Raw genomic sequence first — 17,224 nt, 5'->3', positions numbered from 1 at the left:
CTATCTAGGCCAGCTTGTATGCTAGCTAGCTAGTAAAGTTAAAGGTTGCTAGCTTGCAGGTACAGTCGGTAATGTTAGCTAGCTACTAGCTAAAAATGTCAATGCTTGCAGGAGTACAAGTTAGCTAGCTAGCGTAAAAGACTACTTACACGATGCTGAAGTGGGTGTTCAATGTATGTATCTGCAACTATATCATTTACATGCACAAATAGTCTGTGTGTATGTGTAAATCTTTCATATGTATACACTCATGAAATGTTAACGTGCAAGTGTTTCAATAATTCTCCTATGCCTAATCCTATGCCTCTCATAGCCTCCCATAAAATCTAGCTTTCCCTTTTTTTTCAATGTTGAATAAATTGTGTAAAAATGAGCCAATTACCAAGCATCCTCAGTGTGAGAGTGTGTACCGCAAGCCCCCACCCTCCCAAAATATACACACACACACGCACACACACACACACACACACACACGTACATATGTCTCCCCCCCCCCCCCCCCCCGAAAAAAAATAGATCCTGTCAGTTCAGCTTCAATGCCTGCCAGTTCCCACGGAGACCCACAAAATTTCAGTGGATTCCAATTTCAAGGCCGGCTTTCAATCTTGCCTCAGTGATTTGATCGACCTGGTGTACAGACCCACTGTATGTGGTGAGGGGGAAGATATGTGCAAGCAAGCGAACAAGCAAGTGTGTGTGAATGTTGTGTGTGTGTGTTTTGTGGGGGTGGCAGGTTGTGGTACACACTCTCCAGTGCAAGGTGGGTGGCGGTTGAGATTTGAACAGCGGCTGAGGCCATACTGTCGGCACCATGAGCATGGCATCTCACCTTAGCTGTCCTCGTACTGCACTAACAGGATGCATAGCTTACACATGAAAATCTGAGAGCACTGCAATCTGCCCTTTGTATAGACATGATGGCCATGAAGAACTGCTTTAAAGCAAAATGAAGGGAAAGAGATAGTGAAGGAGAGAGATGAAGGCATATCATCTGTCTTAGAACAAGAAAACACCATGACTGACCAACTGAGCGCCATTAAAAATTTCACAGAGAAAAAATGATGATGAGCTGACCATCCAGACAAAGGCCCAGGGTCCACCTTAGCACCAAACATACAAGCAAGTCTTTCCAAAAACTGAACATTAAATCCAACATAAAATACATGCCATATGAGAAGAGCAGACGAAAGCAGTAGTGATATGAATACTTCATATTTCATACACATTGTATTTCCAATACAAATAATTCTGTCTTTTCTTACATTTTTTTTTTCACACTGATTTCTCTCTTCTTAAAGAATACTGTTGATCATACTGCTGCTGTATAGCAGTGGCAGTGTCCATTATCTCTCCCTGTTTCCCATAACAGCCGGCCCACATCAATCCACACGGGCTGGCACTGCTTGACATACTGCTCCATTTCATGTGTGCAAGGGGATCCTGGGTATCGATCCAGGCCTCTGCCAACTTAATCACAGGCCTCTCCGTCTCCCTCTCTCTGTCTCCCTTTTCATCTTGCTTTACGTAACTGATCTCCTTTCCTGCCTTTTCTCCATTTGCTCCCCCCCCCCCCCTTCTTCTGTGCTGAGCTTTTTGTATGAATACACAAACATGCCTCTTGACCAAGTCGTGCCTGGTCAATCAGACCAGCAGGTTCCACATGCTCAGGGTCAGGGCACTTTCACCAATTCATTACATCGATCTGAGTGCTGAAACTGACCTAGGTGATAGAGCCGCACGCTCTGCTTTCAGCCGGCTTTAGGGAATCAGCGTCATGAGCAAATGACTGGGATCTGGATAATCCAGAGCGCTCATTCTGAAGGTGCTCCACCCAACTGGGAACGCTGCCTTCAGTCCACCCGTCAGATTAACCTCTAATCCAGAATATTCCAGAGCACAGCAATGGGCGTGTCACACGGTCACAGCACTTTTGGGATGCCACTGGGCTGTTGCCATGGAGAAACAGTCACAGACCTGTGGTAGGTTTCACATTCAGGATAGCCACTCCCTATGCTTGCATAGCCCTTCCTGCTTTGCTGAGGCTGAAAGTGCAAATGCAGTCCGCCTGAAACTTTGAGAACATGCAGGCTAATATTTGGGGGGTGGAGGTAAGGCACCTCTGTGCCAGGCTAACCCACAGCCTGCCTCCTGTTAAAAGACTGTGCACTCCAGCCATGCAGGACAGCATCACTCAGCCAGAGACAATTCACCTGAAAAACCCATTGAACTCTGACACCAGCAGCCTAACTCTCACTCACACATACACATACATATACATATACACATACACAAACATACACGCATGCACACACATACAAATATACACCTACACACTATGAACATACACATATATACATATATATCATATATATGTATATATGTGTATACCATATAACATAAATATACCCTCACACACATACATATACACACACACATACACACACACTCATACATATACACACAGCACACATGCACTCACATACATATACAGACTCACAAACATACACACACATGCATTTTCAAAACATATGCATTTTTATGTACTTTATGTACATACTTTAAAATATATATAAATAAAATAAATAAGAAAATAAATAATCCCAACAATTGATGACTGCATGTCTGTAGAAGAAAAGACAAAAAAAGTCTACCATACATGATAATGGGACTTAGCATAGCCCAATTCAGCATAACTACAAATCACTGCATAGCTCTCTCCTGTCTACTGATGTTGAAGACTAAGCATTTATGCTAAATAAAAGTGATCTATTGCTGACACAAAAAAAAATATCACCCATGAATCCCTGTGTACTACGTAACATGACTCATGGAACACTCAAGATCTGTTGAGAAATTTAAATGTGTACACCAGCCCTTCCTGAATTTCCATGCAAACACATGTGCACATGCCAGCAAACACAAACAAAATGAGTGAAACAGTACTGTGCTCCGAGTTGCACACAGACGGGTAAGTCCTAACCAAAGAAGAACTGCTGCCCCCGCCACTCCGTTTTTCTAGTATTTAGTGCTGTAATTCTCCTCAGTTTTCTTCCTCTCACACGTCCTCTAACATAGATCCTCACACCCATGCAACACACTCGCATGTGCTGCTGCAGCGTACTCAAAACATCCATTATTCCACTCTAGCTAAGTGTAAAAATGAACTCATTGCTTCCTCATAGCTCCTTATTTGGCACCCCTCTCTCTGACCTGAGCACAGCAGGGTGGGGCACACATTGTTAGACAAGAGAAAGCCATGAGGCTGAAGGACTGTGGACACTCATATCGAGAGTGAATATTCAGACAATAAATACAATAATACCAAATATTACCACTTCAGATATCTGCAAACTGTTCTTGACATTAACCTCTCTCCTTCTGCCCTCCACCACCTCCACTCTCTACCTCTCTGACTGCTGATGATTTTGCCTCTTTTTCCACAGGAAAGGTGGAAGCCATCAGCAGTCAGTTTTCCACTCTACACATTCACAGCCAGCCTCCTCCCACACACAACACACTAGTGTCCACATTCTCCCCTATCTCTGAGGCTGACGTCTCCAAGCTTCTCCTCTCTAACCAACCCACCACCTGCCCACTGGACACAATCCCCTCCAAGCTATCTATCCTACACTCTTACTTGCACTCACGCACATCATCAATACATCACCTTCCCCACCTTATTCAAGCAGGCTAGAGTAACCCCACTACACAAAAAACTTACATTCAGCTCTACACTAGTAGATAACTACAAACCAGTCTCTCTCCTCCCTTTCCTTTCTAAAACCCTCAAACGGTAGTTTTCACCCAGGGTTCTGCTAGGGCTGCCCCCTAATAATCCACCAAACATTAGTCAATGACAAGAGTCTAACCCTGCGCTCACACCGGCAGTGACTACGAGCGACAAAGCGGCTGGAAGTCATTCATTTCCAATGAGAAAGCTCTGTGGTTTCATGGGACGTGTAGTTTTTAGCCAGTGGTTGTACTAGCACATAAGATAAAAAATTAAATTACGTAAGATTTAGCTCGAAACAATGAAAATAAACACTATAAGTCGCAAGTCAGGATCACAATATATAATCCGGAAATCGACGGTAAGCCATAAATCACTAGAAGTACTTTAAATTTTTTTTTTTTTTTTTTAAATTTTAAAAAATGTCTATGACTGAAATGAATGGAGATTTTCACTTCCAACACCAGTGTGACATAGCCACCTTGGTACTCTATAAAGTTGCTGCTTGGTGTGAGCGCAGGGTTATTCGATCAGGTTTTCATTGGTCAAAAAAACCTCAAATTCTATTCGGGAGCTGCGCCTTGTTGTTAAGAAGTTATTAGACTATGTCAGGCAGGAAATCATCCAAAGTGTGGGATCATTTCGATCGTGTAAAGGACGACCCCAAGAATATGACATGCAAATGCAAAGATTCGCCTATCATTTGTCGACCTCGAACATGACTTATCATCTGAAACATGTAGGGGAGAGCCGGGACGAAAGTAACACGGAGATTTTCTCCAAGCCCATACACGTCTGATATGCCTGACTGCGTCAGCATGTTTCATTTGTTTTATAAGTTATTGTGTTGGTGTTACAAGTTCATAAGTTGTATTATGTTATACTGTGTTGAAATAAATTAACAAAATGTTCATTCTCCTTGCTGTTTGTTCCGACACATTCAGAATCATTACCGCTTTTGCCGTTAGCATTGTCGTTAACAGGCGGCTTGCACCCAGCATGCGCTTGTAAAATTTACATTTTAAAGGTTCATTATTACGGTTTTGTATTTCTCTGTAACACAGTGTTAACAATGTTACTTATAACATTCTTCCTCAGCCCTGGAACTCAAACCATTTTCTGATGCCACAAAAATACATATATTTAAATAATTAAATTAATGTCATAAATGTGCGTCGACTAGCCAATTAATGGCTTGAACTAACGACTACTAGTTGACTAGGAAAGTCTTTGGTCGGGGGCAGCCCTAGTTTCTGCTTTCTTCTCCCAGAATGACCTATTGGATACCAACCAATCTGGCTTCAAAACCGGCCAATCCACTGAGACAGCCCTCCTGTCCGTTGCCGACAGCCTGCTGCCTCCAGGTCATCGGCCCTCATCCTACTAGACCTGTCTGCCACCTATGACACAGTGAATCACCAGATCCTCCTTTCCACCCTTGCTGAACTGGGCATCACTGGCACTGCACTTCCCTGGTTTGAGTGAAACACTACCACCTAAAGGAATTTCTCATGTCTCAAAACTGTTTCCCTATTTAAAAAAAGAAAATAAAATGTAATCTAATGGTTTAATACACTCATTATCCTGTAATGAGCCAGCTTGTACCTTGTCTGGCCAACCACTGAAACCTGGTCATGCAGCGTTTCTAATATTGTTGACTCCTTATGATTTTTTGCTTGTGTTGTACTCTACCTCACTTGTATGTTGCTTTGGATAAAAGCGTCTGCCAAATGAATAAATGTAAATGCAAATGTAAATGTACCAACAGTAATAACAATGATAACGATAATAATAATACTAAGGGGCGATTGTGACATACTGTATCAGAGTGTGTTACTTCCCTCCCGCTCTGCGTAAGGGGCACACTGGGACTCACATGGTCTCATCGTTGAGGAACTCCAGCTTGCCAGACACCTGCTCGTAGTCCTCGCCCCCCTTGGCACTGCCGTCAATAGTGCGGTAGGGGATGGCCACCAGGCCGCGTGCACCCGAGGTGCGCTGCACCTTCACCTGCATGGTGCCTATGCTCTCACTCACACGTGTCGCCCCATTTTCGAATGTAAAGATTCCTGCGTGGTCGTCATCGTAGATGGTGACGGTGGCTGTGTGCGTCTCGCCCAGAACAGCCTTGGGAGCTGCCCCTGGGGAGGCAGGGCTGACGGCGTGGAAGGTGGGGCCGCCAGCCATGCGCGGGTTGCTCAGGTGCACATAGAAGTACTCATCTTCCTCAAAGATGTCGTCATCAATGATGCCCACCGTCAGTTCCTTGAGCATTTCACCAGGCTTGAAGATCAGCGTGCCCTCAGCAAACTCGTAGTCTGACCCGGCATTGGCTGTTCCATCCTCTGTGCGGTAGTCCACCTATTACAACAGAGACAGGGCAGTGTGACCCGGGGCACCCTCCCCCTCGGCCCCCCTCTCCAACTTCCAAGGAACACACTCAAGGTTATGCAGGAACGTTGTACAGTAAATCACTAAATCATGAGCAAACCTAATATAACTAATCAAACTTAAACAGGGTCAAACTGTTCAGCTTGTCCCTCTTTGTCCCTCTTTTTGTGTTCATGTTGAATAACTAGGAAGGCAAATGCTTTTATATATGACGTTTCATGCCAAACAAAGATGTGTTCGACAGTGTATGGGAATAACTGTATTTGTGTCTGCAGTCTCAGCTCCAGTCTGGAAAAACAGTCACTGCTGTTGCAAGGACACAAAACACAGAGAATTGGCTATACTGACCTACTAAATAACACTGCCATAGGCATCACATTACGTTCATTTTCACACAAGATGGAGATGCCCCAACCTCACTGTGAACTCTGACCCCATGCCTGTCTTTTAAGATGTATACTGTATGTTGTAGGTGACATAAGTAACTTGCATTATGTTCAGGCATGAACAAAGCAATGATCACACCATTCCTATTCTTTGGTGCAAGTCAGTTTAGGCAATGGTTGTTGAATAGCTGCACAACCCCCCCACCTCCCCCATGCCTGCCCCCCCCCCCCCCCCCCCCCCCCCCTTTGACTTGGCATCACTATCCCCCATCCATGCTATCCCTGCCCTCTCTCACCTGCCAACCCTGACCTCTCTTGCATGCTGTCCCTACATCTGACCAGGGTTATTATCGTATACTAAAACTAAAACTAAGACGAAAAGTAATAGTTTTTAGACATTTTCGTAAACTGAAATAAAATAACTTACTCGACAAAAATGTCAAATTAAAACTAAACGAAACTAAGAATGATTGCTAAAAAACTAATAAAAATAAAATAAGAAAAGACAAAAAATAATTGTTTTTATCGTTTCAAGACGGCGGAGGTCGTATCCATTCAAGGCAGCGGGTGTCACACTCAGGGGCGGTTTGTTCCTTAGGGCAATCAGGCGATGCACCACCAAAGGAGGAAAGGGAGGGAATTTTTCACATCATACATCCTACCACAGTGCTACACTAGCCGTGACTGTTCTAGATAGTTTGTCCTGCCTCTGAATATCATAGTCCAATCAGTGTCAATTCGTGTTCCGTGGAGTACCGCCCCTTTTGGGCGATTTCAGTCTAGTTGAAAATTGCACAGATCGCTTTGATAGACTCATGTTAAGGCGATTTTTTCGAACTGCAGGCGCTGCAATGCAATCTGTATGGGTTCTGGGTGGGCTTGCACTAATGTGCTTTCATCATACGGAACCTGGTGTAGGGATCGCTGGGGCAGCCAGCGATCTTGTCACATTCAAGGACAACATGGCTAATGTTACCTCAACTCAGAGCAACTCGATCGTGGCATTAAAAAAATACTGTTCAGTCATCGTAGTAAGCAGGATAAATTGGCAACTAAAGAATTAGGACCACCCGCACCAAATTTAAACATCAAGCAAGTATCTACAAAGGGGGGGTAATCGTATAACTGGGGATTTTCGCAGAGCTGGTATGAGCGGAAAACGTGGCTAGCAGGCTGCGAAGTAGGTAACGTTTTGTTCTGCTACCCCTGCTCAACTCAATGTGACATTGTCAAGTTAGCTAGCTGTTAATTTACCCATTGAACGGGTCACCGCTTAGCCATCATCGCAACAATTGCCCCCCCCCCACCCCCCCCACCCCCACCCCGAGAGATTTGGCAGGAGCCGCCACTGGTCACACTCCCAAAATTCTGTGTAGTCTGAAACAAATAAATGTACCATATATGTTAGTTGAGTTTAGTCTTGAAATGTTGATATCTTCAGTGATAAGCAGATTAGTTTTCACGCTGCACTAATCTTAGACAATTTTTTCTCCTTAACTAAAATTACTAAAACTAAAACTGAAACTATAATTACTAAAACGAAATAAAAATGAGTCCATGAAATACAAACTAAACTGAAACTAATGAAAACACTGGTGAAACTAACTAAAACTAAACGGAAATTCAGACTGAATACAAACATATTATCAAAATAAAAACGAATTTGAAAATGTAAAACTATTATAACCTTGCATCCGACACCTACCAACCCTGCCTTCTCACTCCTGCTGTCCCCGCCCCCACGCCTTCCGAACCCACCCCCACACGCCTGCTCTCCCTGCCCCTCCACACCTGCCAACTCTGCCCTCTCACCTTGACAGTACACCCGGGGTCACCGCCGCGCCGTGCCACAGCCAGTTTGAGGGAGCCGCAGTTCTCGAAGCACTGGTAGTGCGAGGGCTGGAACTCCAGCCGCACAGTGCTGGGGTCGTCCTCCTGTGCACGTGCCTCGTGGCAGCTCACCACCTTGCGTGCCTGGTCAGCGGCATGCTTCTTCAGGATGTTGCCAGCACCGATCATCATGCGTGTAGCTTGAATGCGGTAGAAGGCACGGCTCTTCTGCTGCTGCACCAGCACCTGGTAGTTGGCCATCTCAATCAGCTGCTCCATGTCCTTCTCTGGGTGCCTCTGCTTCAGCTCCTTCAGTGTGCGCGCCATCTCCCTTCGTGCCTCATCCTCCAGGTCCCGCCCCCCATTGCCACTGCCACCTTCCTCTGTGCCAGGCAGCACGCCGTCCAGCACTTCCCTGTGGTGTGAGTTGGCACCCCGCCCGTCCATCTCCAAGTCCACCTTGGTGAAGCCAGCTGAGCCATCACCCTCTGTCTCGATGATGATGCCGCGGCTCTTGTCAGCACGGTAGCGGCGCTGCACATACTTATAGAAGAGCAGGCGGCGGTCGGCGATCCAGGCCTGCACCACACACAGTGGGAAGAAAAGGAAGGTGAGCACAGCCTCCCACACCTCCACCACGCCCGGCGAGAAGACTGACAGGATCAGGTATAGCCAGATGTACGCAAACAGGCTCCAGGCGGCAGTGACAAAGAAGACACGCAGGTGCTTGATCTTTCGCGCCTCACCGTCGGGCACCACATAGACACAGATGGCGATGATGACAAACATGTTGAAAGCAGCGCTGCCCACAATGGTACTGGGGCCCAGGACACCTGCCTCAAAGCGGTGGCCACACACCTCGATGACGGACAGCAGAATCTCAGGCGCTGAGGAGCCTAGCGCCATGAGTGTCAGGTTGGACACCGTCTCATTCCAGATGCGCACGGTGGCTGTTGTGGTCTCACCGTTGGGCTTCTTGATGGTGATCTCCTTCTCCTGCGAGGTGATGACCTCGATGGATGACATGAAGCGGTCGGCAATGATGGACATACCTAGGAACATGTAGATGAGCGCCACAAAGTAGACAATGGCGCGTGCTACCTTGTCGCCCACTGAGGGGTTCTGCGGGTTCCACACAGGTAGGACCACACCCACAGCACAGCTACTGCCCTCCGAGCAGTTGCCTAGTGCCACTTTGGGGGTGTGGCCAGGTGGGCCAGCCCAGGCAAGGTGGGCGAGCTCCAGCAGGGCAAGGAGGAGGAGCAGGAGGAAGGCAGGGAGACAGGTGGAACGGGGGCAGGGGCAGTGGCCCGACATGGCGGTGCAGGGGCTTCGTGGGCCACAGGCCACAGCAGTCGCTCTCTAACTCTCGGCGTCACTCCTCAATTCCCCTGCTGCCGACCCTGCAGGACACGAGAACACACATAAGCTTTTCACACTGCACTTAGCCCAGGACTAAAAGTATTCTTAGAACCTTCTTAGCCCCAGGCTAAGGGAGCTCTTAGCCCCAGGGTAAGAAAGCTTTCACACTGGCACAATCCTGGTGCATTCCAAAGTGGCCTAACCCCGACCTAGGGCTTGCTGGCCCTGCTCCGGAGCAGGGTTAGCCCCGAGTTTGCGGGGTTATCCCCTGAAAACCAACTCAACTACTAACCTAAACCGGCAGGTACCTAGCAGGCTAGCTAACTTAAACAACAATAATATGTCCAGAAAAGACATTAAATTGGTTGCAAGCGGAAACGGCATTGTTCCTGAGTTTGTGGTCAGAAAAGTCAGTTCAAGACAAATGAGATGGAACATGCTGCAACAGAAAGGTTTTCCACCATCTGTCAGCGAAGCTAGCTGGGGCAGGTTTCAATAGGACGCCGGAACAACTCAAACAAATGCTCAAAAAATGTTTCAAAGCGGTTTCAACACCGCTCAACCGCTAATGGTGACATTTTAACGTTCCTGCTTGCTGTTAAAGAGCAGTCACGCATCATTCTTGAATGTAAAAATTAGTCGCATATTCTAATGGACATTTAACCCAGGGCTAGTAGAAGTGCAGTGTGAATCGTATAACCCTGGGCTTAGGTTAACCCTGGGTTAACAATGTCTGTGTGAAAAGGGGCTAAATTATCCCAGGGTCAACTCTTAGCCCAGGGCTAAGGATAGCCCTGGGCTAAGAATATGCAGTGTGAAAAGCCTTACAGAACACAAGACTGAGAACCAGGTGGATCAGCCAATGGATCAGTTCAGCATCTTTCCCACAGATCAGCGCACTCATAGGCTTTAAAAGCAGAGGAGTAGCATCTATCTGTTGGACTGGCACACATAATTTCCCGAGTTCATTGTTTCCAGCTTTAGGGCAGTAGGGCAGTAGGGCAGAGATGCAAGCTGGCACTTGTTCGGTCCTCTGAAATCCTCCCTCTGCATTTTACACCTCTCTCTGACCTTAGCTCACGACAGGATGATCACTCTTAGTTAACATTTTCCCCTCTCTGGCAGAACACGTCTGGGAACTCTGGGCCTTCGCTGGTCCTCTGAGGCTATGTCCACTTTTTCTCCATAAGGAGGGGGCGCACCCCACTCAGTGGGAATAATCGTCTGCAGTGGTTTGTGTGTGTGTGCACGTGTGTGCATACCTGCATGTGTATGTGTGTGTGTGTGTGTTTCAAAAACCTCTGAAATATACTTTTATAGAGTCAATTCAAGGGCTTCTTTCTGGCTGTCCATACAAGGTCATTTCATGGAAGGTCATCTCACAGAAGGTGTCACTGTGGGAAACTACAGATCAGATTTTAATGATGTTAGTTACCAGGACTGCTGACTACCTCTGGCATAGACTAGATTGCTTTTGATGGGCAGAACCCTTCTAGTCACTGTTTTTAGTCACTATACTATAGCACCTGTTGGCCCCCTACTGAAAACTCACATTCAACAGTTTCTCACCTGTCCTGTCCTCAGTTTGATGCATTAATTAGTGGTGGGCTGTATTAAGAGCTGAGGAGAGATACTGACTTGACCAGCAGTTTCCAGTGAGTACTGATTCACAAGGGCTCCACTGGATAGCCAGAGAGGGGCACAATCCTGTTGAGAGAGAGGGACCTCAAGGGGGGACAGATTGCCACTCCGGGTTTTATTCTGCCCACTTTGTGATGCTCCACTGCCTTCCCAGGGCTCCGGGAATTCTTATTTTTCTGAAAAGAGCCCACTGCAGTCACTGTGAATGATGCCTGGGTGAAGTCCCTCATGCAGGAGTCGCCCTAGCATACTACAGCCTTCCCCGGCTCCTTCAACTTGCTGAAGCTCATGAAAAGAGGCACCTTTTAAGATTGGGGGTGTAACAATGCATCAATTTGTAGCAGGTGTAGACTGCGTTGTGAATTTGACTGGATGTTACGTGAGTCAGCGAGCGAGCAAATTTCAAAACAGGGTTCTCACTGCTCACTGCCAACCCCTTACAGCCAGTGTCATTACCAGTTGAGCAAGCAATTTACCCCTAGCCTATCGGTAACAATGCTAGCTAACCAAGTCTCAGGGAGTGACATAATCGCTGTAACTGTTTGGCTACCTGCTCCCCACTACCCTACAGGCTTGACGCAGGGCTCACACAAGCTACTCACTTCAGCTCTGCTACAAAGTCAATGTTGTGTGTGTGAATCAAGCCATGCTAGGGATGCACGATATTGGATTTTTGCCAATATTCAGTATGCCGATATTTTGGCCGACTGCCGATGCCGATATAGTGTATAAAATTTTGCTTTATTTCCCATTGCCATCTCTGCTTCCGGAGATGCGTTATTTAAAATTTTTCTCACGCACCCTCCAGAAGCAAATAGAAGCTTAGAAGCACACAGCTAGCATCCTCCTTGGGTGAGAAACCTAGCTGGGGGTCGGTCGAAACCATTAGGCCCTCCGTTCCAGTCCCAAAGCATGAAATTAGCCATCGTGGGCTGTCTTTCTGAATCCCACGGCATCATATTGAAGTGAACTCTACATGTGTATATATATAAATATATATATATCATATATATACATCTCCGTTCCAGTTCATCCCAAAGGTGCTCGATGGGGTTGAGATCAGGGCTCTGTGCGGGCCAGTCAAGTTCTTCCACACCAAACTCATCAAACCATGTCTTTATAGTTCTTGCTTTGTGCACTGGGGCACAGTCATGTTGGAATAGAAAAGGGCCTTCCCCAAACTGTTGCCACAAAGTTGGAAGCATAGCATTGTCCAAAATGTCTTGGCATGCTGAAGCATTAAGATTGTCCTTCACTGGAGATAAGGGGCCTAGCCCAAACCCTGAAAAACAGCCCCATACCATTATCCCTCCTTCACCAAACTTCACAGTTGGCACAATGCAATCAGGCAGGTAACGTTCTCCCAGCATCCGCCAAACCCAGACTCGCCCATCTGACTGCCAAACAGAGAAGCGTGATTCGTCACTCCACAGAACACGTTTCCACAGTCCAGTGTCGGTGTGCTTTACACCACTCCATCCAATGCTTGGCATTGGACTTGGTGATGTGAGGCTTGCATGCAGCTGCTCGGCCATGGAAACCCATTCCATGAAGCTCCCGCCGCACAGTTTTTGTGCTTACATTAATGCCACCGCTCCCTCTGCGACACTTATACATATTGCACTCACTCTGGACTCCTTTGCCTGCTGCTGTCCCTTTCTACATTTTTTACTTTAACGTGTAAATATATACTGTCTAATTATAATCTACTGTAAAATTTAATCATATGTCCAAAGGTATACTCCCTTTAGAAACGAAAACATGATTAGATGTATTATAATAGATTATAAACACCTACTTAACTTAATGAATTTGGGCAACCTAACACTGACATTTCTCACCTCTTTTTCGCACTTACTTTATTGCCACAATCCGTAGATAAGTAGCTGTGCCCGTGAAGCACTCCATGGTATACACTGCTAAGCTCCTCTATTGCTATCCTGTCTTCCTCTGGTGAACCTTTTTTTTGTCATGAAAGTTGAAATGACTAGATTGTTTGCGTTTGCTTAATAACAAAACTCTGGTGCTTCTTTGTTATTGCATGATTTACAGCGCTGTTTTTCCTTCATATTTAACTGAAATTTTGGCTGGACACAAAACACAGGTGGCGGAGAACAGGTCTCCTTGGGTGGGCCTTACCCATTCAGAAAAGTTTTCTCTTTTCGATCAGTCTGAGTTGTACGTTGTAAATCGTTTTTTCTTTGACGCTGGTGGCTCGTCCGATTTTGTTTTGTCGTCCTCCTCGTCCGTCTCTCCCCCCATTTCACAAAACCGACAAAATAAATAGAAATTAATAATAAAATAATAATAATAATAATAATAATAACGTTACCTAATAACGTTAGCTAGCAACTGAACTCACGGTGCGATCGTGTTTCTCTACGCGCGCAGCAGACCTACAGCCCGGGCAGTTGCTAGGCAATAAGATGAGCTTTCGTATTTCCGCTACCAATCAAATAAAAGTATAGACATGGCCAATCGTCACTCTGTTTTACCCGTTTACGGGCACAGGATTGGCTGTATAAACATAACCAGGAAAAAAAAACCAGAATAGCAGTAGAAGGAAACCAAATGAGGTTTTATTTGAAACCATGAGATACTAAATTAGAAGAACATTTTCGCAAAAAAAAAAAAAAAAAAACGGGACAATTCGTGTCCCGGGAAAGATTATTAATTTTCCGGGACAGTCGCTCAAAAAAGGGACAATCCCGGCAAAACCGGGACAGGTGGCAACCCTATTCGTACTCTTTTCTGCTTGCCTGTATATTGCTTTCCACTCTTTCGTTGATATTGCGGATACGTCCAAATACATGTTATTTTGAGTCCAACGATCGTTAAAGAGATAGTTAGCTATAGCTATACTGCCAAAGCTTGTCTCTTACGATGATTAATAATGTTGGTTAGTAGTTTATTATCTGGTTAGTAGCTAGCTAAGATGTAGCTAAGTAATAGTGATAGGTATAGTGAGGTGAACTGGTGACCTAACACTACATAGCGAACAACAAAAACTTACCTTCCTGTTATAATAAATAATTTATAATAAATTATGTGTATCGGTAGGACCATTTGGATGGCTATGTGTGATAATTTTTTATAGGCTACCCCAAAGTACAATAGCTATGTTCACCTTCTCCTCCTCCGTGCCACATCATGTGCCCGTACCACTGAAAGGTAAAAGAAAAAACCTGAAAATACTTCAACTTGCGAATACTTTTCGTGGCGTCTAACTGGAAAATACCATGAGAAAATCTGTACGTTTCTAAACTCGCAATGATTCCACGCAACAATGTAACATACTACAAATGGTCGCATACTGGGTACTACACTGAAAAACAGCATGCAGTATACAGTATATACAGCCATGCGTCGCTTAACGTCACGATACGTTCTGTGAAACAGGGCATTATGTGATTTGGACATTGTGCGAATACCATACTATATACAGTATATGTTATACTATGTACTGTACCATTATGCGCAGCGCAATCACTTTATTTCCATGAGACATGAGATACACATGTTGCATTCAAGAAGCGTTGCTTTCACTACGTCCGCTACGTCCCGTTCTGTGATTGGGATTTTTAAACTTTATTATAACCTATAAGCGTCGGATGACTGTACTTGTGTAGTACTTAGTACAGATTATGCAGTAGACAGTTTCGAATACAGCCACTGCGATTTCTGCAGCGTACTTTTTGCGTCATGTCCTGCCTCCTGCACACTCTACCCAGGCGCCACCGCTCGCCTAAACCAAACCGGAGTATTTCCAGTAGGTGAGAACGCGTCTGACACGGACAAGCTCGGGTTGTGTGCTACATGTGTGAAAGGGTAAGTGATTCCCCAAACATTTGTCCGGACTTCATAAGTGAGAACGGCTTTACATTAGTCCAGGCCTGAACTAGGAGCTGCGTAGAATACATAGTGACGTAGGGGAAGATCCTACAGGTGTTGTATTAAATAAATCTGCAGACCCAACTGAAATAAAGTATCTGTACGTGTGTGTGTGAGAGAGAGAGAGAGAGAGGGAAAATGTGGTGTATGTGTGAGTGTGTGTGTTTTTAATATGAGAGACCACTAAGCATTCTAGTCAGTTGATGATTCCCTTCCTTTCTCCTGGGAATTCTCCCAGCATTGATCCTTGCTCCTGGTCCTCTCCCATTACCAAGGGAAGATCCAAGAACATGTAGAACATTTCATTCATTTGCTGTACTGTGAACACTGCACTCTACCTGGTCCCACACACTACACTCTACCTGCCCTCACACATTACACTCTACCTGCCTTCACACATTACACTCTACCTGCTCCCACACACTCCAATCTACCAGTAGTGTTATTTTTAAATAAGAATAGGAAGAAGGGAATGGCAGCTACAGAAACCAGAGCAAGTCTTCCCCCTCCCATTATTCTATCTGTCACTCTTGAAAGAAAAGCTGGATAAAGATGGCTAAACTCATGATCTTTGACTCGACAAGAGGGGCTAATTCCTAATCTACTTAGCGCCAGATGATCTGTGAATTATGTATGCATATTTTTTCTGTTTTTTCCTCTCCTGTGTGGTGTCAAGCCCCGCCAGAGCCAGCCCAGGGAATAATCTCGTTTGAAGAGCTGATCCCACATGAGAAACTTGAGAATCCCTCTTCACCATTTACCATCGCAGAACCAAAGGCTGAGTGTGTGTACGTGTGTGTGTGTGTGTGTATTTCAGACAGGTGTTAAGGACTCCAGCCAGGTTTGGAATGTTCAGGCTTCTCTTCCAAAGCAGCAAATATTTATTTACCACCATGCCAATCCTAATTTAGTTTAATCAAACAAAGTCCTTCCACTGTCTTTGGGTTAGATTGGTGTAAAATTCTGCCAAAGTGCCATTCTGTAAATATGTGAAGTGTACCTACATATTCAGCAACTGAATTCATTCAGCTTGATGACTCTCCATAGGGACAGTTCTCTCTCGGATGAAAATGATCCCAAATATTCCCAACTCTCCTCAGAGAAATATCTGAGAGACTGAGAACATCGAGGACACATTGTATATCAAGTGTGGAGGATTGTCTGGGAGTCTGGGTAGGTGAGACAAGCTAGCAAAAATGGACAAGAGAACAAACAGGTAAGCAAATGATATGACCCATCCACTGACCCTTGGTGCGTTGCATCTTATGGCATTACAGCGACAGTAATTCTCTGGTCCATTTCTAGGTCGATGCACGCTAATCCTGTGGAGCGGAGCAGCATGAAATCGGCATTCTGCATCTCTCTCCATTTCTAACAAAACACAGGTCCTGATGGCCAGGGTCACCAAGGGTTAAGGTATCGCACAGTGTAGAAAAGGGCCACATTTCTTAGTCCCTGTTTGTGCACAAAACCCCCACCTCTCACAGACGCTTGTTTACGACTCAGTTGTAACCTGCCCAAACCGGTCCTGCTGCTCCCCTTATCAGCGGGACCCCCACAGGTGTCCCCAAGGACAGCCCACAGGTCACCATTTTTCCTCTGACCTGTCCGTATCCTTTGGCCACCAATAGGAACCCTAACAGGGCCAAGGATATGGGATAATATAAAAGTAGTGGTGACCTCCCCCGCCTCAGTACTGCACCAGTACCTGTGGGGTGAAGAACTGGGGATGGTTATGTTACAATTGTCTGTAGAGAGAGAAGGGTGATATGCATTCTTACTCAATGTATGTTATGTGTGCTCTTTAATTAAGATCACGTTCATCTGTTATTTGTACTGAAACAGTGTTTGTTTGCGTAAGACAACTCGTTAGCTGTAAGGCATACATGTAGATTCCTCTACATGCATGCGGTGCAGTGAAATTAGAACGGTACACACCTAGGACCTCGTGCGGTTGCGGGCAGAACCGCATCCTATTGTTAGCCTTGTTGCA

General features: G+C 45.5%; 1 protein-coding gene across 1 annotated transcript in view; it reads right to left on the bottom strand.

Moving 5' to 3' along the window:
* Positions 1–17,224, bottom strand: part of LOC118791123 (sodium/calcium exchanger 1-like) — an 89,881-nt gene that overhangs the window by 48,589 nt on the left and 24,068 nt on the right. The window contains exons 3-4 of the mRNA XM_036548388.1: positions 8,320–9,740; positions 5,607–6,091 (exon numbers count right to left, since the gene is read on the bottom strand). Coding sequence (XP_036404281.1) covers positions 5,607–6,091; positions 8,320–9,654 — 1,820 coding nt within the window. The 5' untranslated portion in view covers positions 9,655–9,740. The remainder of the gene's footprint in view (positions 1–5,606; positions 6,092–8,319; positions 9,741–17,224) is intronic.

This window comes from Megalops cyprinoides, chromosome 16 (assembly GCF_013368585.1).
Source record: "Megalops cyprinoides isolate fMegCyp1 chromosome 16, fMegCyp1.pri, whole genome shotgun sequence".
NCBI lineage: Eukaryota > Metazoa > Chordata > Actinopteri > Elopiformes > Megalopidae > Megalops > Megalops cyprinoides.
The sequence above is the reverse complement of the archived record's forward strand: the minus strand, read 5'-3'. Positions and strand labels throughout refer to the sequence as shown.